This window comes from Euprymna scolopes, chromosome 10 (assembly GCF_053919585.1).
Source record: "Euprymna scolopes isolate OS-2025 chromosome 10, ASM5391958v1, whole genome shotgun sequence".
Taxonomy (NCBI): Eukaryota; Metazoa; Mollusca; class Cephalopoda; order Sepiida; family Sepiolidae; genus Euprymna; species Euprymna scolopes.
Window position 1 is genome coordinate 18,522,899 of NC_136491.1, and position 24,365 is coordinate 18,547,263.

The 24,365-nt window shown below is 34.5% G+C and overlaps 1 protein-coding gene across 1 annotated transcript in view; it reads right to left on the reverse strand.

The window, feature by feature from the left end:
- The window catches only part of LOC145285828 (sorting nexin-8-like), a 108,307-nt gene that overhangs the window by 58,427 nt on the left and 25,515 nt on the right, over positions 1 to 24,365 (reverse strand). Inside the window, exon 3 of the mRNA XM_080134264.1 lies at positions 18,971 to 19,103. Coding sequence (XP_079990390.1) covers positions 18,971 to 19,103 — 133 coding nt within the window. The remainder of the gene's footprint in view (positions 1 to 18,970; positions 19,104 to 24,365) is intronic.

A 24,365-nucleotide genomic window follows, 5' to 3' on the forward strand; every position in this document is an offset into this window, starting at 1 on the left:
TAGCTCCATGTCCAAGGTGCCTATATCTAAAATTTCAAGTGTTTAGACTTCAAATTGTCGGAGGAGTTTGGTAGAGTTCTCAAAGGTCAAATCGCTGAACTGTGATCCCTTAATAGCCAAATTTCTGTCCGAAAACCCAATCACAAATTTTCCCAAACCTCAGTACCCTGTATATCAAATTTCGAGTCTGTAGACTGAAAATTGACAGAGTTATTGCAAAGGAAAATGTACACAGCCAGACACGTTCACTTTTATAGATATAGAGATTTGTTTTCCGTCTTAGTAACTATTTTCAGTTTGCATAGTCTCTTTTCATTGTTGTAACTTATTACTGAATTTCACCAATCTCAGCAGCAAATAGTCTTAAATAATATACATTACTGACATAGAATTTATGATCCCTCCCCCCAAATACTATAAATTAACACAAAAGCACAAAAAGAAAGTGTAATATGACCATAAATGAAAAGAATTCCAGTTAAAAAAAAGGGAGGTAATAATATTTTATATTTTTTTCTTTTAGGAAGATTTAAAAAAATAAATTTGTTTTTACTGAATTCATACTGAAAGAAGTATATTAAACCATTCACTTTTTTTTTTTTTTCAGGATTCTGGGCAATGTCAGGTATCCTTGTCAGTAAATTTATTTGATATTTTTTTACTAGGATAGTCAACACTTATCAAGGCTCAAAGGTCACTCGAGGATGAGTGTTAATAACGGTGATACAACACTAACGATTCAAAAATGGAACTTGGGTAGAGTTTGAATATTTAAGAGGATAGCTTAACAAGAACTATTTACACTAGACATGAAAACGACTAATAGTCAGCTGGGAAGCAGCCCTGTAGTATTGTGTCCTCTAGATGGACAGTTCTAGAAAAGAAACTTTGTCCATCAAATATTTTAGTTTTAGGAGCAGAGAGAGAATGAAGAAAATTGCTGACAGTTGTTGCAGCTAGATGAGTGTTTGTGAATTTTTATGGGGAGTGGACACACTAAATTGAAGCTTAGTCAAGCACTTGCCATGAAAATAAAATTAAAGCAGAGATAGACTTGCAATGTTTCTTCTGAGAATAATGAAGTAAGGAGATAAGTCCTTGCCCACTAGATTTCAAAGACTTTTTTTTTTCCTTTTACATTGTCAAGGCAAAAAAAGTTACTCTTAACAATTCCTCTCCAGATGTGGCAACAATATTCCATTGTATGACTTATTTGGCTCTTGTAGAGGTGTAGGTTTTTGTGAATACTTTCAAGAGATTAGATAGGCCTACAAAACTTAATACACTTGGTTTTTATCTGTTCAGGTACTCCCTTATACTAGAAGGATGATTAAAGTTGATCAGATTCTTTCTTCAAGTTCACCAGGATCAGGAAAGGACCTTAACATGCTTTGGCACTTATGCAGAATACGAACCCGCTGGAACAACGGTGTTATGTAGAAATCCATTCTTTACTGTTCTGTATCTTCATCGTTAATAAACTAATGCACCGCAAAAATTGGATCCAACTTGGGGGGGGGGAAATGTAGGATATAACAGGCCAACTTACCAGAGTATAGCTGCCAGGGAGAGGGAGGGGGGCGAAAATGCTCTTCTAATTTCCAAAACGAACGATTGCTTTTCTAGCTATGCTAACAGATGGCAGTTCTTTTATTTCTTTTTTATGGCGGCTTCAAATAACCAAAAATTTTAGACCAATCAGAAAAAAGGTTAATTATTCTATTTTTTTTTTATTCTTTAAAGTTTGTCATTTATATATAGATATAAACTAAAAATAAAAATGTATCTATTTAATAAGAAAATATCAGAAATACGACACCACAGAGGATTGCATCGGGAGAGGGTGAGATCTTCTAGAGCTGTGAAAAGATCCAGCAACCTTACCAATGGATCTGATGTACGTCTTATTTCAGATCACAAGTGATAGACTCAGAAGCTCGTCAAAGTAGTGTGCTTCCTTAAAACAAGAGCTGTTCATTTCAATTGGAATCAAGTGGGGACCAGACTATTGATGAAAGAAACAAGTTTGGTTTGGGAAGCATCAAAAGTAGTCATATTTTACCCCATTGTGCCATACACTCAAGATTAAAAGAGAAAATCAGAAAGATCTTTGTCATTGCTGGCCTTTGAATTTGTGGCCGTAGAGGGTAGTGTTATCTGCAGAAATGTCGACAAATGATGTTAGAATATGATGTGGGGAAAATAGTTGGGCTCAAGATGGATCCTTGATCTTAATTGCATTTTAAATGTTAAAAGTACAATTGTTGTAAAGGTAAATTCTTTTTTTAAGACATACCTGCGGATTCCAACAACCACAGAGAGGGAATTACCGAGTCTGATGACTCTTCCAAGTATTGACAGGGAGTAAGAATAATAAATCTAAACTTTAAATCCAAATTATTTTAGTTACTTTTTTTTTTTTTTTTTTTTTTTTAAACATTGGTAGAGCAAACTGAAGTTTCTCATCACCTTAGTAATTTTTTTTATTTTTAATAATAGGATGCTTTTTCTTTTTTTAATAGGAAACAATTGTTTTTAAATGCCATTCTACTAGATAAAAAATTTCAATATAGTTTTATCTTACTGTTTAAACAAAAAATGTTACAAAATAAATTAAAAAAAAAGGTATATTTTATGTGCGTTGTGCCTGCAATGTTCCAAATGAAAATTAAATCTTAGCCAATTAAAAAATTTTAAATATGATTTACAACTGGTGTATATGAAAAAATAATTATCAAATTTATTACCTGGTGATTTAGGTGACAGTAAGAGTAGATATGCATTAAGGGGAATATACTTCTCTACTTTTTTAAAATTTATTTATGATTAAAAAAGAATTAATCAGAAGTAAATATTAAAAATTGAAGGAATCAATTAAAAAGATGTTTTTAACAACACAGACCAATATGTAGTTTTTATGATTGAACAGATTTTTTTTATGTTATTATATATATATATATATATATATATATCAGTAATAAAAATTGATGAAAACAATTTTTAAAGAAAAAAATTGATCTAAGACAAAATCAATTTAAAAATAAGTGCTTTTTTTTTTTCATTTTTTTAAAAAAATTGATTCTTTAAAATGGCTCAACAAATACTTGTTCATGTTGGACTTTAAAATGACCATATTATAGTCAGCTAGAAAGCAGTTCCATAGTATTGCGTTCCACAGGTGGTAGTTCTAGAAAAGAAACTTTTCTCATGAAATTTTCATTTAATTTTAAGCAATAGGTGGAGAGTAAAGGAAATTCTTCAAGACAAGAACCATTTATTTCAATTGGAGCCAAATGGAGATCAGAGCATAGAAAAGCTTGGTTTTGATTGCATTAAAATTAACCAGCCACTTTTTCCTCCAATTACACCACATCTTCAAGGTCGGAAAAAGAGAATGTTTAAAAGATATGTGGTTTGAGTAATCTCAGATAATATCTCATGCTAAACCTATCCTTTTCAACACAATTGGGGTGCTGAATCTACACTTGGTCCAATCTTTCATTAAAGAATTTATAGTTTGAATTATTGCTTCTTGCATACACAATGTTTTCATCATTGTATTCATGGCACAGTTTAAAGCCTTGGACAAAATCCTTTTCTCCTAATTTCAATAGACACTTAAAGAATGGATCAAAGTTACGATTGAAGAGTGAATATAAATAATAAGATCGCTAGTTAAAATAAAAATAATTCCTTATCTAAAAGATTTTAATTTCATACAAGTTTCAAATGCTATCAGAAAAGATCTGGAAATGCAAAATAAGCTGAGACTGAAAGCAAATCAGTTGGACTTGTGTGCCTCTCCAAACAAGATGAACTCTCAGGGTTTTTAGCTAAAAAATTGTGACTCGGGTTTTGATCTGTTCAGGATGAAATTTCTTATTTTGCAAATCTGTCGTTCAGTAAACAGTTCAAAGGAAAACGAATATTGTAAACTTAAAAAAAAATTGTTAGCTATTTTTTTTGTGTTAGTGGAGTTATGAATTTGTTTGGAAGAATTCTTCTGTTGCAGTACTGACTAAGACCACCCAATTGAATTTTTTACCGGCACAACAAGCTAATGATCAGAGCATGTGCAGTGAATACACACGTAAATATTTATAGACTGACAAGTTAGATATGTTTCTATTTCTATGTATTTTTTAAATTAATTTAAACTAATTCACTGATAATTATGAATTTTGAAATAGTTGCTAGGCATAAGAGTGGATTATGTGGGCTATATTTAGTTCTTAGCGAAAATTAATATACCTAAAGATTTGTGAAATTTGAATAGATATTAGACATCAATTAATAGATTTCAGTTTCCTTAGAGAAGGGAGGGGGTAAAGTGTGAAATTTAAAATATTCCAGATTTGCATAAAATCTAAATCCATAGTCATTTGACACCAATCAAGATTCCTTTGATTTCAATTTCTTCTGAAAACACGAAAAGCTTAAATTTTACATTTTCAAGAATAAAAATCATGTACTGGATTTTGAACAGCTTGGAATAAGGATTCTAGACATAGGGTTTAGAAGAGATGTATATTTCAATATTTGTAAGGGACATAAATAGTACAAAACTGTGCTGTTCAGAGGACTAACCCATTCAGAGATGGATATTCTAGTATATACACACAAAGGAAAAGTTTTTCAAAGGGAAAATAGCACACTTATTCTCCTCAGATCTTCCTTAACTGAAAAAAAAAAAAAAAAGAAAAAAAAAAATCCTAAAATCGGTCATTTAAATTAGGTCAGAACCATTCTTAATTATATTTCCAGTTCCTTTGAATTTTTTTCTATAGAAACTCACTTCAAATATTTACAAGAAATGATAAATAATTAATTAAACAGTTTAAAGGATCAATAAAATCTTCCAGAATGCAAATGACAACCCATTTGAAATCAATTCAGGAAGAGACCCTTAATTTTTAAAATTATATTTTCCAAAGTGTTTTTTTTTTTTTTTAAAAGATTTTTCTAGAAAATAAAAAGAAAAAGTATCTTAAAAATTGTGTAACTTTACTAATAAATAACCTCAAAAAATGACGACAATGTTAAATGTTAGGGTGGTTTTAATTATAAACTTAACAAAAAATGCAATTTTTTGCCTAGGTCTAACCTAGCTTGAAACAAGCTTGAAACATGAATTCCCGTTATATTATAAATATTATGCTCTTATTAAATAATTGAGCACTATTATTTTTTTTCCACATAATGGAACCAAAAATATGAATACATATTTTTAGTAAGTTTTTGAAAATATGATAATTAAGCTTCACAGAATTTTCTGCATTTCATCTTCATAAAGATTTGTCAGCTATTGCTAATATATAATAATATACTAATGAGATCAAAAATCATAAGAAATCCCAAAATTGTCCTTGTAAATTGATTTCCTTTACTATTTCAATTTATCCATATTTCTGAAAATGTTGATAATTGGAAGTTTAGATAATTTGCTAAAAAAAAAAAAAAAATAAAAAAATAAATAAATAAATAAATAAATAAAAATAAATAAATAAAAATAAATAAATAAATAAAAATAAATAAATAAATAAAAATAAATAAATAAATAAAAATAAATAAATAAATAAAAATAAATAAATAAATAAAAATAAATAAATAAAATATATAAAAAAAAAATAAATAAATAAAAAAAAAAAATTAAAATAATCCAGTCATAAAATACACTTAAATACATTTCAATTCATGCAAAGTTTTATTTATTATTATAGAGCCAACTGCTATGTCGCTAGAGATTTGAAATGAAGGTTTATAAAATGTAACGTTGCCGTTACAAACGGAGGCAAAAGTTTTTATTACCATTTTTTCTGGCACCACTTAAAGTCTCTCGCTGTCACATGTCCATTTTAGCATGGCACACGTTTCTCCTCCTTCCCACAGCACGACGGCCGCAGCCAGCCATTTCTCGCATTTACTTTACACGTCTATTTCCTTTGATGACTTTCTGCTGCGAGCACGTGTTGCATCTTTTTCCTCCTCTTCTCACGCACACTCCCTAATTTGCATATGTGTGATTCTCTGCTACTGCTGATCTCTTTGCATGCTGGCACATCTTTACTGCTGCTGATACTTTCCACGCGCTATGTTACATAAACACTAGGAAATCTCCGTACAGAATGCAACGACTGCAATTTTGTTTCTAGCATACCAGAGTTTAATATTATCCATTTTTTTTTTCTCGCAAATCTTGAACTTTTCAGAATCATGGAAAAGTCTCTGATGAATGTAAATAAAAATTCATCTTGAACGGATGACTGTATATGCAATATGTATTGAATCAGGAACACCATAAAAATAAGGGAATAATCATGAATTCCAAAGGCTGCTATAAAGATAGAAAAATGTATATATTTTTTCTTAATAATGTAAGCAGCTTATGTAGTGAAGGTAATTAGTGAAAAATGGCTCCATATCAAAAATTTCTGATCAGGAATAAGTATTATTCAAAAGAAATAAATTAAAAATACTCAAGGAGAGGGAAAAAAAAAAAAAAAAAAAAAAAAAAAAAAATCAGAAAAATTGGCTAGTTAGAACCAAATATTAAGATAACTTGCTATCAATGACCAACTCAGAAAATCTGACAAATATCAACTATTATATAATGGATATATTCAAGCCTGAGTGTACGTCATTTAATCTAATTTAATGTTTTCTTATTAAAGGAGTTCAATTTACAATAAACGAAAAGATATCATTTAAAATCCCCGCAAATCATTTCTTCGTTTGCATATTTTAAAACTAAACATCAATCAGAAGGGACTTTTCCAGGGCATTTATTGTCAAGCCCAAATATCAGCTGTGATATTGCAAACAAACACAGACAGAATTTGATGAACGACATTATCATTGTTTTCAAATTTTTTTGCAAATTAGTCCACCAGGCAAATTATTCCTCATAATATATAATCAATAGCGGATTGATTCATTAATAATTCATAAACAATCTGTATAAATTAAAATGCTATGTTTGTGTGTTACGACCTGGCAACGCCGGACTGCAAACTAGTAATTTTATATATTAGCAGTAGAGATATTTGTTAATGGGATAAAATTAATATTGGAATATCTATTCCATATAGCTGCAATATATAATTGATGGAATATCTTTTTTTTTAATTACAGGACTCTAAGAACACTTAATCCCTTCAATTCTGAGTAATATTCTTTCTAGAATCACAGCCAATGTTGTTAGACTAATATAAGAAGTTTTACCCAGTGGACTACAAATCAAATTTTTTTTTGTTCAAGATCAAAGTGTAGTATCTGTTCTTCGGATGCTGCACTTCCATTTCTTGTTCTCTTTCGGTGGAGGATCAGTCCTTCACGACTGAGACAATTTTTTATTTTTGTACCTTTTCTCCACGTTAAAAAACGACCCTGGTGTCTAACTCTGTCCCGTGGGGAGGCATAGTAAATAGGTACAAATCTATTATCCCTGCTTATCATGGTTAGAAAAAAAGGAATTATTCAAGGGGAGAATAATAGAGGAATTCTGCTGTAAACGCATACAATGGTTCCTTTGAATAATTCACTAAAAAAGGACCAAGCTTTCAAACTCAACCAAATAAGTAGAACCGAAACAAAAGTGTCAAACAAAAGATAAAAAGGTTAAGTATTGCAATGTTCAAAGATTCATTGTTCTGTCCATTTAATGAATATTATTTAGCTTTTCTTTTTCAAATGGTGTACGAATTCTTCATGCAAATAAGACAAATATATTTGGACTACTTTTATCACCTTGGATGTTATTCTCTCAACGTTTCAGTTGATGTAACTTCCGACTTTCTTTAGACGTCTTGTTGCTCTATAAGAAAATTTAAAACTGAATCAACGGACAGAGTCTATTATAAAAGCATACGCATCAATCGAAAACACATAGAGGTGTTCATTTGTGAACGAATACGCTTTATTTCATATTGAATGGATGAATCAGTTTGTGTTTACTTTGGTTAAGGCTGCGGCAACAAGTATGTTGAGAATAAGAAATGCCAAAGCTACCGAGTTAGCTAAGATCAATGATGAACCAAAGACGAACAGAACACTGATGCAATGTAGGAACAGGATGTCCATCAGATAGGTCACATGGAATCTGATGATGCAACTTCTGACTTTTTTTTAGACGTCTTGTTCATCTAAGAAAATCTCAAAGTGAATCCTATTTAATCAACGGGGGGGAGGGGGGGGGGAGGTAGATCGTTCTGTTAGATTGTTCCGTGAGCCATGACCAGGTAGAAACCTTAAATAATTTTTAGTTATATTCTTAGTATTGCCTACAGTGAGGACTAAACCTTCAAGACTATCACTTATTACCGAGCACTTTATTTGTGGCAGTAAAAGTTCACATGTAGAGTCAGAAGTTCAACAAAATGAAATTGAAAAATGTTTGAGGTTATATTGGCTAAAAACATCCAATATGAGAACAGTAGTATAAATAAATGAGGGCATGTGAGAAAGCAAAAAAGGCAGAGGAAAGTCAAGGAAAAGGTGGAGTGAAAATGTTTTTGATTGGACATCTCAACAGTTGGGCATCCATCAACCAACTTGTCCTGGATCAGAAGCAATGGTGAAAAATAAGTCATGTGAATTTACAATCCGCACCAAACACGGAAGATGCGACTCATGAAGAGTCTAAATAATACAACTTATCCATTATCTTAAAAAAAAAAAAAAAAAAAGAAAAAAAAAAGTACGAAAGAATAGAATTATTATTGTTAAAAATATCAACATTTAGATATTTTTTATAAATTTTTCAAAATGATAAAATATATATATGGATGCAGCCATCAGTCGCCCTCCCCCCTCTTGACACCGAAGCCAGTCTCAGCCATTCTTGAGATGGCTTTTTTTTTTTTTTTTTTGCATGTTGACTAAGGTATATCTCTGGCCCTGTGCAGTTCTAGGAGGTCCACCTGCCCAGGTTTTGCTTTCTCACACTTTTAGGAGTTTATTTCTAATCACCTAAGGTGCTTCTACAAGGGAATACCAACAGAGCTGCGCGGGCATTTTTTGCAGGTGAAACAGCTCTTCCTCTAGGACACTAGCTTTTCAAATCACACTTTCCGACTCTTGTGTCACATCATCCAGAGAAATAAATAAGTTTAGATTGCATATTGTCACTCCAACCAAAATTTCTTATTTGCAATGTCATTCCAAAAAGGTTTCAGATAAAAATCTGTTCATTTTTTTTTTTTCTTTTTTAACAAGATCTGTTCATTCTATTAGTGTTTAAAAATCAAAACGCTATTTCAGCTTATGCATGATATCAATAGAGCATATTATAGATACATGGATGCATTTAAAAATACTACTTGAAACCTAAGCGTGACAGACCAACTTCTTATAGAAATACTTAGCCGAATCTAACTTAAGTTAGACAGATCAACAGACAGAGTATAATTATAGAAGTACACGCATCACTCTAAAGAAGCGTTCATTTGTGAACGAATACACTATTTCATATTGAATGGATAAATCAGTTTGTGTTCACTTTGGTTAAGGCTGTGGCAACAAGTATGTTGAGAATAAGAAATGCCAAAGCCAGAGAGTTAGTTAAGATCAATGATGAAGAGAACACAGATGCAGTGTAGGAACAGGATGTCCATCAGATATATCACATGGGATCAGAGAGAGAGAGAGAGAGAGAGAGAGAGAGAGAGAGAGAGAGAGATGTGGATTGATTATTCATATTTGGATTCTCTGGACTATTGTTTTAAATCTTGAGTGTTATTTTCACAACGTTTCAGTCGATGTAACCTCCAACCGTCTTCAGGTGTATCTTGCCGAACTCTCAAATCTTTCTGTTGAACTTTGGAATACACACAAAATTTCTCACAAAATTCTGTAATTCACACGGGCAACATGTTCTTGTTCTATCAGCCATGACTGGATAGAGGTCCTAAGTAATTTGTAATTGTATTTACGGTCACCCACACTGAGGATTGTGTTACAAGAAAGGTTCCCCTTTTCTTGCAAGAAAAACATTAGATAAGTGAAAATGCGATTAGGATAGACCGAGATTTGAACTTTGTAAGCAAGGTTCAGAAATGGAATTCCGCATTGTTCAGTTTCACATAAAATAGTTTAGATATGTTGCTGTAAAAAGGAATTTTGATTGTTCAATTCTTTTTATGAAAACTGAATTAAAATAAGGCCAGCTAGAGAAGAATGAACAATAGCAATTTAAAAACATTGAAAAATAAGTTAAGTCAAAAAATAGGTTAGTGAGAATTCTTTGTTTGCAAAAATGGTTTGGAAAGATGTGCCGAACCGTGCATGTTTAGGCCACGTGGGTCGATCACATTTACAGACACACATATGACGTCATGGCAGAAATGAATTCTCAATATAGGAGCTAGTTCAGTCAAAGAGGAGGGCAGTCGGGCCGAGAGAGCAGTCAGCAAAGGCAGTCAGAGGAGGATCCCTTTAGAAGCGAAGGGTTAAAACATTAAACATGTAGAAACGACTTTGAATTCCTGGAAGTCATCATTTCGGTCGGTCAAATGGAATAAAAGAACATCTCATATTTTTGTAACTGCCGTCTTTGTGTCGTCATTCTACCAAATTGAAGGTAATGTGAAACCATCGTTATTAATGAACTTTGTATAACCCATCTTAAGTAATGTGTCCCCCTCTCTTTAATAAGTAATGACTGTCCCCTCTGTGTTAAAAGAACTGATCACCCTCTCTCTCCTCCTACGATATGTTATAAGAAACCACAGAATGTAAAAAGTATAAATGTATCTTCCTCTCATCCATATGCATGTACCCATTTTATCTCTTTAACATGAAACCTCCCGACTATACAACAATCGAGCCTTCAAAAGATCACTTTTACAACTGAATTTTTTCAAGTACTCTACTCATTGCACCACAGGTCATTGCGGAAGTATTCTTCATATCACCCACACTAAGAACTAAACCTTCAACCTCTAGAAGGTCACTTACAATTGAATTTTACCCAGTCTTTTATCCGTTATGCCAGGAGTTGTTGACATTTAGTACTAAATAACGCTGTTTTCAATTACATATGACTAACTTCTCAGTTCTGACAGACCGAACAAGAGTATACTATCACTGGATTAAATAAAGCGCTCTGTTTGAAATTCTATAGATTCCCAAGTTTGACAAAACCCACCTGAAGAAGGTTGGAGGTTACATTGGCCGAAATGTAAGAACAGTCAAGATGAGCACTGTATTCCAAATAACCTAAATAACAAGCCCAGCATGCAGAGTCCCACTCCATGAATGAAAAATTTACTTTCATCATGACTAATGTTTGTACAAGATTTAAAAATTCGAGTGGTTATTGAGAAAAGTATGAACAAATGAATGATTTGGGGCCAATTTTACCCCTATAATGCCCCCTGGGGAGAGGGGGGGGGGGGTCAACCAGAGTTATTCCGGAAAATCTGTTTTGGCAAAAAATTTACTTTCACCATGACTAACATCTGTGCAAAATTTTTAAAAACATTCAAGGAGTGGTTGAGAAAAGCGTGAACAAATGAACGGGAGTGAATGACTAGGTCCAATCCCTCCTTTATCACGAGACCAATTAATTCTCATCTTAAAAATTCTGATCCATAGAAGAATGTATTTATAATAAATCGAAGAAGAATAAAGTTTGGTATGAAAGCCTTTCAATATATTAGTTCTTGTATACATTATCAGTAAAAAATGAGTGTTTTATATGGCTTATCAAAAAAATGTTCATCTTTAAGATTACATGACTAGAAAAAGAAAAACACTTGTGAAAAAATCTTAATTCATATCAAAATAGACAAGACCTAATTACACAAAATAAGGTCAATCTAACAATGAAACAATATCTGGTATTATTAGATAAATGATTGACTTTGGATTCACACCGAATTACAGAAATTAGAGTTGAAGCAGAAATATGAATAGATTTAGATGTGCGATTTTTGTCTCATCATAAAAAAAAAAAAAAAAAAAAAAAAAAAAAAAATCAAGGTCAATTAGGTCATGGTCGAATTGCCCTTTTTTCTTTTTTTTTTATGATTTATTTTTCTGTTCTAACATTTAGCAATTTGAGATGTGATATACAGAAAATTTTTAGCCTCATATAAAGTTGGGTATGCGCATATATTTATACATTTGTATCTACAGGATTTACTTTAAAAGTAATTAACTGATCATTATGAATTTTGAGTCACAGTTTTATGTGAAAGCAGAAATGACGAGTGGAAGCCAATGAAATTTCAGATACCTTTGATTTTTATAAAATTGGAACCAGCAATGAATAAATATTGAAATTTCAGTTTCTTTGGACTATTTTTATTTTTATTTATTGCAATTTCACCCCAAATAAGGCACATTGCCACTTTGATGTAGGGGGGCTATTATCAGGGACATAAGCTACAGGGGTACTATGTGGGGAGTTGGGCAGCAAGATTTCATTTCACGTTACACTTGAACTTCTGCATGTCAGTACAGTTGGGGAAGTAGGAACTCTGAAGGAAATTCCAAAGTCCAGCGGTTCTGGGGAAGAAACTATTGGAATAGAAGCCTCTCTTACATCTAGGGATCTCAACTGTGAAGGGGTGGGATTTTGCTGCTTGTCGGAGGTACTTACGTCAAGAGGACACAAATGCTTGCAGTTTTTCAGAGCATTCACCATTGAAATACTTGTAGAACAGGCAGAGGGATGCTACATTACGTCGATGGGACAGAGGCTGAAGCTCTGATGACAGTTCAGGACCTATTAGGTTGGCGACTCTTTTGAACCCTGTCTGGGAGTGAGAGACTAGTAGCAGATGCACCAGCCCAAATATGACAACAATACCCCATACATGGGCGAATGGTGGCCTTATTGAGGTACAGGATACTTTCAGGCGTTAGTAGCTTTCTAGCACGATAGAGAGAACCTACCCTTTTCGCAGCGGTCCTGGCAATGCTCTCAATGTAATTTTTCCAACTCATGTTTCCTGTAAACTTTAGGCCGAGGAGTTTAAAAGATGTACTTTCAGATAAAGAGTCTTTGGCCATTGCTATTGGTGGCAGAGAAGGTTTCTTGTAGTTATTGAAGGAAACAAGTTTAGTCTTAGCAGCATTGAATGTGACCATCCATTTTTGTCCCCATTCCACTACAGATTGGAGGTCATCCTCTAGTGTTTCTGCCATTTCTCTAGATATGCCTTCATTTATTTTCCTGCCGTGTCGGTTATAGAGAGTGGTGTCATCAGCATATATACCCATCTCAGACAATTTTGTCAGGGAGGTCATTTATGAATATTAGAAATAATAGAGGTCCAAGGATAGACCCCTGGGGCACTCCCGCATTTATATCATATTGTTTGGATGTACGACCATCGATGACAACCTGGATTTTTCTCTTATCTAAGAAGGATTTAATTATGTTAAGTATTCGTCCAGTGATACCGTATGATCTGATTTTCCCGAGAATATCTTCATGTCAAAAGCCTTAGATATATCTAGAGCTACTGCTCTACTCTCCCCTGCTTTGTCAAGTGAATGGTATATACGCTCAGAGATTACAGTTAGGATGTCTGCCATGGAATGGGCTTGCCTAAATCCATATTGTTGGTCGGTAAGAAGTTTAGTATCTGTAAGGTGATGGACTAGAGCTTGGTTAATAATGGACTCAAATATTTTGCCGAAAAGTGGGAGGAGGCTAATGGGGTGGTAATTTACTGGGTCAGTACTTTTGCCAGAATTCTTGAAAACTGGTACCACAGAAGCAGTTTTCCAGCAGGCAGGAACGCAAGATTCCTTAAGGCATTTGTTGTAAAGTTTGAAGAGAACCGGCGCTACTTCGGCAGAGCACTTTTTTAATAGCACAGCTGGGATGAGATTAGATCCACATGCTTTTAAAGTGTCAAAATTTTTTTATCATGGCATGCACGTGAGATGGGGTGATTTCCAGATCATCTAGTGTGGCCTCTGTCCGCAAAGGAAAGTCAGGGAGGGGGTGGTTTGTAGGGTCCAGTGTGGAGTTGGAGGTGAACCGACTGGCAAGCATGTTAGCCTTCTCGTTGCTGAGAAAAAAACCTCATGATTGTTGGATAGGTTGGATAGTGGGGGAATTGTTGATTGCCCATTATTTACTACACTGTTGTAGATTTTCCAGAAGTCACGGGTTCCTAATTTCTGTGCTTCGATGCGTTTTTTGGTTGTTTCAGTAAATTCTCTCTTACCTGTCGCTATTTCTTACAGTTATTTCTGGCTTCTATATACTTCTGTCTGAACTACTTATGTTGGTTAAATCTGCGGTACGCATGCTGCCTTTGCGCGATGGCAGCTGCATAACTAGAAGTAAACCATTGGGGGGGGGCTTACTATAAAACTTCCACGTGGGAACATGTGCTTCAATTGCTGTTTTGAACCACTCAGTGATCTCATGTGCGCACTGTTCAGCAGGAAATGAGAAAATATTTCGCCATGGGGCGTGTCTGATGAGATCCCTGATAGCTTCCCAGTCAGCCTTTTTATAATATCTCTTTTGTTTTGGCTCTAAAGTTTAGTGCGATTTCAACTATTATCACTACATGATCAGTATTTCCAAGTGGGCTGTGGGCATTCGTAACGCAATCATCGAGGACTGGTCAGAAACAGATCTAACATGATGCGTGTTGTTCTTGCTGGTCAGGAAACGGGTTGGAAACGTAACAGTCTGTGATAGAGAATGGGTCCTTCGATGGGGGGAATCAATCTGATTTGAAAATTAAAATTCTTTTAGATTAGCATTAAATTTGATCCATAATAATTAGACAACAATTAAGCAAAGTTCTGAATTTCAAATTCTTCAGAAGATTCCTTAAATTTTAGACATTTTCTAGAATCAAAAACCATGTAATGGATTTTGATCCAAATTGAAATAAGGATTCTAGACACAAGGTTTAGTAGCATTATATGTTGATTTTAATCTTTGTAAGCGGACAAAAATAGTGCTACTTTGATGTAGGAGGCTATTATTTGGGACGTAATTTGCAGGGATACTATGTAGGGAGTTTCACAGCAAGATGTCTGGTTACATTACACTTGAACTTCTGCATGTCAGTACAGTCAGGGAAGCAAGAACCCAGAAGAAAGTTCCAAAGTCTAGCAGTTCTGGGGAAGAAACTATTGGAGTAGAAGGCTTTCTTACAACTGGGGATCTCTACTGTGTAGGGGTGGGACTTTGCTGCTTGTCGGGGGTATTTACATCGAAGGGGTACAAGAGCTTGTAGTTCTGACCATCTACCATTAAAATACTTGTAAAACAGGCAGAGGGATGCAACATTTCGTCGGTGGAAAAGAATCCGAAGTCTGGCAGACAGTTTGGGAGCTATTAGGTTGGCAACTCTTTTGAACCCTGTCCAAGAGGGAGAGACTGGTAGCAGATGCACCAGCTCAGATGTGACAATACTCCATACATGGCTAAATGGTAGCCTTAGAAAGGTACAGGATACTTTCAGGCATAAGTAACTTTCTAGCATGGTAGAGGGAGCCCACCTTCCTCACAGCAGCAGCAATGCCCTTGATGTATCTGTTCCAACTCATGTTCCCTGTGGACGTTAAACTGAGGAATTTAAACAAAGTACTTCCAGGTAATGTATCATTAGCCATAGTTATTCGTGGTTTAGAATGTTTCTTGTGATTATTAAAAGAAACAAGCTTAGACTTAGCAGCATTGAATGTCACCATCCATTTTTGTCCCTATTCAACTACTGACTGGAGGTCTTCCTCTAGGGTTTCCGCCATTGCCTTAGATATGTGCTCATTTGTTTTCCCCACGTGCCTGTTTATAGAGTGTGGTGTCATCAGCAAATATACCCATCTCAGAAACAATTTTATCAGGGAGGTCGTTTATGAACATCAAGAATAATAAAGGCCCAAGGATTTATATTGTTGTTTAATGTACGACCATCAAGGACAACCAGGATTCTTCTCTTATTTAAGACTAGCGAGGGGTACCCGGCGTTGCCCGGGTGTGGTTTTAGGTAAATCAAAACTCCCGGGGGGGGGGGGGGGTTTAAAATTTAAGAAAAAAAAAAAAAAAATGTTTTGGTAGGTAAGTATGAGGATCGAACCCGAATCCTTGAGGCAAAGTTGTAAATTAAAGTGTGAAAAAAAAAGTGCAACGTTAACCATTGTTCCACCGCGAGATGCTAACGGAAACGTTTGAATTTATTTAATTACTTAAATTAGCAGGTGCACGTTTTAATGACTTAATGAGGTCAACTTTTGACTGCAGGGTAGCATTTCATTTAGTGTGGGAATGTTTTTTCACCCCCCTCCCCAAGGCGTTGGGGGTAGGGGGAAACATTATAGGAAAAGGCCTAACCTACATGCGGCAAGCGAAAACTTGAATATTTATCTTCCCGAAGTCAAGCAAATTAAATAGGCAGGCGAGCTCCGTTGTTAACTGAGATATTACGATTTACATGTGATATAAAAAGTTTTAAAAAGTTGTTAGGCGACCGACCGCTTCTCTGAAAAAAAGCCTTTTGTAGACATACAGAAAAAGCGAACACATACATTTTCGCTTTTGTGTTCATAGAAGGATTTAATTATGTTAAGTGTTCGTCCAGTAATACCATATGATCTGGTTTTCCTAAGACCGTCAAAAGCCTTAGATATATTTAGGGCTACAGCCCTACTGTCCCCTGCTTTATCCAGTGCATGGTATATATGTTCAAGATTTCCGTTAGGATATCTGCTGAATTAATTTTACCAGTCTTCAGATAGATATCCCAATAGATATATATATATATATACAAGCTATTTTTAAATCTCACATTTCTAAATTAAACCGTTTTTGTTAGTGTATGCTTATTAAAATTTTATTGAAAGGAATAGAAATCATAAAATACTCAAAATTCACTTTGTGTATTTTGAATAATGTTATACCAACTCTTTCCAGGTTATTTAATGCTGAAATCAAGCATTTAGGTAAAAGTATTTTATGCTTCAAGTTGTTCATAAATTCAAATATTTTTTTCATGGTATAAATTTGGATTTGGTTTTAGGGTATATCAACCCTTGCTTAATTTAATGCTAAATTTAGTTTAGATCGTTGTCAAGTTTTATGGCCTGTAAACAAAGGTTACAAAAGTCAGAGTCGAAACCAAATTTGATTATGGGAGGAGTTGGTCCTGTAAAAATGACAGAATTTGTCAATTAGATTTTTTTTTTTTTAAATCTCTGAAGAATCAACAGTTCAATCGTTGGTAGTTAGAGTCCAATATTTTGGAATTGTTGAAGTCTGAGTTCATACCTTTCAACTCTGCAACCCTGATGATATCAAGCCCTGCTCGGTCCTTTTCAAAAGGAAACTATACACACACATATATATATATATATATATATATATATATATATATATATATATATATGCTTAAAATTTGTTTTGTAGTTATATTTTCATAGTCAACAACAGATTCTATTTAAAAGATAGAACGCTGACAAGTACTATCATTTAAGGTCAAAATGTACTTGGCACTAATGGCAAATCTACAACACTCTCCCAAATTGGGTTCATAACACTATGTAATGCATGATCATCCCTGCCCTCCCCAACCTAACCTAACAACTAAACGGCAGATTAAAATTTTTTTTTTTTTTTTTTTTTTTTTAAATTCAAAGATTTGTTAAAGTTTTTTAAATAAAAATTTATAATGCATATAAAACTAGTAACAATTGTCCAGTTGATGTACAAGGTAGTTGCATTCCCACTTTTTTTCATCAAGACCTGACAGCCACCCAAGTGTCACGATCGAAAGTGGTGGAAATTTGGTAAAATTTGATTTAAGGGGGTGGCTCAACAAAAAGTTGTTTACATTGGACCCGAAAACAACCATGTTGTAGCCAGTTGAAAAGCAGACCAACAGTACAGAGTTTCATAGGCAGGCAGTTCTAGGAAAGAAACTTTGTTCATGGAATTTGTGTTTAGATGTAGGCGTAGATAGAGCGGGAGAAATTGTTGAGAGTGGTTGTTATCTGTGTCTCAGTAATTGGCATCCCTGGACAATTGCGTAGAGGACTTTGGTATCTGTCATAAGACAACTCTTATCTTTGTCATGCCTATCTAACATGCATCGAGATTTCATAATTTAAATATTTTTAAAGCCATTAAGAAAAAAAAAAAGAATTATCAAAATAATAATTCAAACCAGATGTAAGGTTTCAAATTTCTTAATTAACTTTCATGTCTTTAGGAAACTTTGGCAACTGCTAGTACATATAAGCCACTTACATATACTATAAACATTCCAACATCTATACCAGAGTTTCCTAAACAGAGTTCCGTGGAACTGAACTCCTTAAAAGCTTGCCAAGAGCTCTTTTACGAGATACAGTAGAACCCCGGGATACAGCATTAATCCATTCTGGGGTTGTGATTATAAGGTGAAATCGCTGTATGGTGGAGCCTAAGCAAAATTTTATACAGTATATATCAAAAATTAGTAACAAAATACAGTACAGTATATAATACACATAATTCAAATCTGATCCCAAAAAGTATCCCCTTACAAGTTAGCAAAACTGTGCCTGGTTTGGGGTGGGGGAAGAAAAAAAAACAAAAAAAAAAACGAGAAGCTGTAAGACTAAACAGGTGTTCATTTTTTTTAATATTTTTTTTTCATCATTTTATTCGGTTATGCTGACATGTGATGGACCAGGTTGGAAGTTTTTTTAGAAATTCACTTCCAAACTAACCTATATCCAGCTAGGTCTTCATTTAGCCCTCTTCCAAATCAATCCTCATGATTTCCTCCCATCTTTTCCTTGGCCTTCAGCCAACTAGCCCTACTACCTCAATGGTTCTACATCGATTACACAAAGAACTCTCATCCATTCTTTCAATGTGACCATACCATCAAAGTCTCCTGCACATCTCCCTGTCTAGACTAAATCTTCCTCGGAGGTCATCAGACCTGCCTTTAAGACTTGCATTATGCACAAGTTAAATTATCAAAATATCCAAAAGTTTCATAATTACCTTGTCCCGAAAAAGAATCTAACAGTTTATCATTGACCGTCTTGCCTTGCTGAGCAAGGGCTGTAAGTGCTAAGGCTTTGTAAATTCCACTTCTTGACAAATATCCATCTTTACTGTCAACAGCATCCCATATCTGAAAGGAAAAAAAAAAAAAAAAACAATGCAAGTATACACAAAAAAATTAACATGTATATATATATATATATATATATATATATATATATATATATATATATATATATATATATATATACTAGCTGTACCCTGCCACGCGTTGCTGTGGCTCAAATTGGCGCAATGGAAAAAGTTCCGAAATAAGAAAAAGCATGTTTCTTACAGGTTTAACTTTCCATTTTGCATGGGTACACATGTTGTTCCATTTTCTTAGCTGATATAGAGAATTCCTGGTTTGGTAACTCTTGAATACGTAACATAAATTGTCCATGTGAAAAAACAAAGCTTGGATTGGTTTATATTTCACAACATGATAATTAGTACACCAAATTTCAGTTGCAATACATGCGGTGGCATCCCTGGCAAATATAGCTGTTGGATAATTAACCACTTTATCTGCTTTCACAACAGTGTCGATGGATTTGTATTTGACTACCTCACTTGGAATTTTACATTGAATAATAGCGTTAAGTTCATAGGCGTCTTTGTATTGACCTGCAAGAATAGCTCATTCACTCAGTCAAATGGAATTCTTATAATTTGAATATCTGCAAAAACCTTTTAAACTAACTATTCTTTTGATGAAATAAAATTACAGAAGTTAAGTCAAAGAATTTTGCCCTTATCTCTGATCAGCTGGCACTTTTTTGTACCCAATTTCCCACAAGTGATGCAAAAATTTTTGTGCGGATCGAACAGTCTGCAACTGGACATGCATATTTTGAGTTAAGTTTAATGTCTTCACACGGAACAAAAAAGTAGAGTATTTGAGGCAAGCATTTATTTCATCTGCTGATGTTGATTGAAGAATAACAGGTAACATTTGTCTGAAATCTTCTGCAAGCAATATTACTGCATTCCCAAATGGTCTGACATTGCCACGCAAATCTTGCAAGGATCGACCAAGAGCCTCAAGTGATTTTTTGCGTACCATTGTGCATTCATCCTAAACAATAAGTTTGCATTTCTGCAATATTTTTCCCCATATTGGATATTTGAGATGTCGAACATGAGATTTTTGAAAAATTGAATGTTTTAAAGTAGAATAAATAATTCTTCTACTTGGCAGCAAAGTCGCAGGTATTCCTCATGCAGCAAGGGTTAAGGCTATGTCATTTTGTTACCAAATGGCTGCCAAAATCAATTTAATTAGAAAGGTTTTACCAGTTACTTCTGGTGCTGTTAAAGGTAGCAGTAATTTCCAAATAACTTATTCTCACAGTCAGTAAATTAGGTGACTAAAAATAAAACAGGATTTATCCATGTTTTGACAATGCCTTATTCACTGTAATTAATTTAGGAGACTAAAATAGGATGAAGAATTAGAGATGGACAGATAGAGAGGAAGATATATAGATAGAAAAGAGAAAGTGAGAGGAAAACAGAGAAAGTGAGAGGAAAACAGAGAAAGTGAGAGGAAAACAGAGAAAGAGAGAGGAAAACAGAGAAAGAGAGAGGAAAATAGAGAAAGAGAAAGTGAGAGGAAAATAGAGAAAGAGAAAGTGAGAGGAAAATAGAGAAAGAGAAAGTGAGAGGAAAATAGAGAAAGAGAAAGTGAGAGGAAAATAGAGAAAGAGAAAGTGAGAGGAAAATAGAGAAAGAGAAAGTGAGAGGAAAATAGAGAAAGAGAAAGTGAGAGGAAAATAGAGAAAGAGAAAGTGAGAGGAAAATAGAGAAAGAGAAAGTGAGAGGAAAATAGAGAAAGAGAAAGTGAGAGGAAAATAGAGAAAGAGAAAGTGAGAGGAAAATAGAGAAAGAGAAAGTGAGAGGAAAATAGAGAAAGAGAAAGTGAGAGGAAAATAGAGAAAGAGAAAGTGAGAGGAAAATAGAGAAAGAGAAAGTGAGAGGAAAATAGAGAAAGAGAAAGTGAGAGGAAAATAGAGAAAGAGAAAGTGAGAGGGAGAAAGAGAAAGTGAGAGGAAAATAGAGAAAGAGAAAGTGAGAGGAAAATAGAGAAAGAGAAAGTGAGAGGAAAATAGAGAAAGAGAAAGTGAGAGGGAGAAAGAGAAAGTGAGAGGAAAATAGAGAAAGAGAAAGTGAGAGGAAAATAGAGAAAGAGAAAGTGAGAGGAAAATAGAGAAAGAGAAAGTGAGAGGAAAATAGAGAAAGAGAAAGTGAGAGGAAAATAGAGAAAGAGAAAGTGAGAGGAAAATAGAGAAAGAGATAAAGGGATTGATAGATAAACAGAGAGGGGGGAGTTAGAAACAGAGGGATGAGAGAGGAAAGGAGAGATACAGGGAGTTAGAGAGAGAAAGGGGCTCAAAGAGAGATGGAGAGGGTGATATAGAGAGATGGAGAGGGTGATATAGAGAGATGGAGAGGGTGATATAGAGAGATGGAGAGGGTGATATAGAGAGATGGAGAGGGTGATATAGAGAGATGGAGAGGGTGATATAGAGAGATGGAGAGGGTGATATAGAGAGATGGAGAGGGTGATATAGAGAGATGGAGAGGGTGATATAGAGAGATGGAGAGGGTGATATAGAGAGATGGAGAGGGTGATATAGAGAGATGGAGAGGGTGATATAGAGAGATGGAGAGGGTGATATAGAGAGATGGAGAGGGTGATATAGAGAGATGGAGAGGGTGATATAGAGAGATGGAGAGGGTGATATAGAGAGATGGAGAGGGTGATATAGAGAGATGGAGAGGGTGATATAGAGAGATGGAGAGGGTGATATAGAGAGATGGAGAGGGTGATATAGAGAGATGGAGAGGGTGATATAGAGAGATGGAGAGGGTGATATAGAGAGATGGAGAGGGTGATATAGAGAGATGGAGAGGGTGATATAGAGAGATGGAGAGGGTGATATAGAGAGATGGAGAGGGTGATATAGAGAGATGGAGAGGGTGATATAGAGAGATGGAGAGGGTGATATAGAGAGATGGAGAGGGTGATATAGAGAGATGGAGAGGGTGATATAGAGAGATGGAGAGGGTGATATAGAGAGATGGAGAGGGTGATATAGAGAGATGGAGAGGGTGATATAGAGAGATGGAGAGGGTGATATAGAGAGATGGAGAGGGTGATATAGAGAGATGGAGAGGGTGATATAGAGAGATGGAGAGGGTGATATAGAGAGATGGAGAGGGTGATATAGAGAGATGGAGAGGGTGATATAGAGAGATGGAGAGGGTGATATAGAGAGATGGAGAGGGTGATATAGAGAGATGGAGAGGGTGATATAGAGAGATGGAGAGGGTGATATAGAGAGATGGAGAGGGTGATATAGAGAGATGGAGAGGGTGATATAGAGAGATGGAGAGGGTGATATAGAGAGATGGAGAGGGTGATATAGAGAGATGGAGAGGGTGATATAGAGAGATGGAGAGGGTGATATAGAGAGAAAGATAGATTGAGAGAGGGAAAGGGAGAGATGGATAGAGAGAGAGAGGAAGAGAGGGGGAGAGAAACAGGTGAACTACACTCTTCACCGTTTTTTTCCTCGTTCAGTAGAGAAATCTTTCCAGACTGAGGCAATTTTAATTTTTTGTTACTATCCAGAGTAACCCTTTTTTGGGGGGTGGGTGGGGGGGGGCTAGATTTTCCATGCATTAGAAACCGACCGGGTTATCTGTACTTTCACCTAACAAATTAATAAAAGGAAAAGATTTTGTAAAATTTGAATTTTACATGGAAATACTATTTTTAAAAATAGCACGATAACATAAGTGCATAAGTGCCACTTTATGTACTCCTTGGGCGTTGAGTTCCATGGCGACCAGCATAATTATTTAATGGTCGCTCCCTTAGCCCCCCCCCCTAGTCAAGGCTAATGCATGTGCACACATTTTTTTTATTTACTGATGTTGGCTTAGTAAGTAAACAATTTATTGATAATTTCGTAACCCTTAAACGCATGCCGGAAGATTTAAATTGGTTCATTATTGTTGTAATAATAAAAAAATAAAAAAGTTTCATTCAACACAAAACCAAAAACACAATGATAAAAAAATAGTTGCTTATGTGCGCATGTAAAAATGTTTGTAAAAGTGAGAAATTATTTTAATCATTTAAAAAACTTGCTTTATTTTTTTTTTGTTTTATTTTTAGATTAGGTCCACCTTATAATCACCCCAACATCCTCATCTTAAGAACAGCTTCCGGAATAAACACCACTTTTGGAGGGGGGGGGGGCTATTTGCAAAGTTTAACTGATATTTGTTGTCAGCATACCCACCCGAAAATACTTATTAAAAAAAAGGGGAGGGGTTCAGTGCCCGTTGCAGAGAAGTAGATTTATTTATCAATGAAAGTTGGGAAGAAGTAAATTTATTCATCAATAAAAGTCGTCATTTAAAAAAGAAAATTGTGGAGGTGGACCTAAATGTAAATATTTACCCAAAAAACTATCCCCGAAGTTTATTACAAAAACGTTTTGTTTTCGCACTATTCAACAATTTGTTCATCCGCGCATGTAAATTAAAAAATATTTGCAAAAGTGAGAAGTTATCAGTAAATAATTTAGTTTTTTTTTTTTTAATTTATTTATTTATTTTTTTACATTAGGTCCACCTCCACAAATGTTAAGAATGGCTTTCGGAATAAACACCATGGGGGGGGGGGGATTTGTTGCAACGTACCCATCCGCAAATACTATTAAAAAAAAAAAAAAAAAAAAAGTTGATAAAAGTCGTCATTTAAAAAGAAATTTAAAATCAAATGTTTGTAAAAGTGAGAAACTTAATAAATGTTTAGTAACATTTTTCGGTGCTAATACAGAGAGTGATCCGCGCTATTTTTTAAATCATTTCCACGTTTAAAGTTTTATGGGTTTTTTTTTTTATTCAATTGCAAGGTTAAAGTACAGAATAGATACAAAACACCCTCCCCATGTTAAGAATGGCTTTTTAAATAATAACGTTATTATTTCAGCACGGATCACTCTCTGCATGAGTACCCATTTTTTTAATATTCATAAAAAGTAAAACTTTTTCAAAATAAATAAATAAATGTTTGTAAATGTGACAAATAATCGTTTAGTTACGGCAACGTCAGTAAATAAAATATGTTACATGCGAGGTGGGGTGGGGAGTAAGGGAGCGACTTATTTTTTTCTGCTGGTCGCCATGGAACTCAACGCCCAAGGAGTACCAAATTGTAATTTTTTTTCTTTTGTCAAATAAATAAATTTCAAGCAATTTTTACAATAAATAATAGATAGCAACTTCGTAAATTTTACGACTCGCCCCAGCATATTATAAACACCCTAACTTCCAT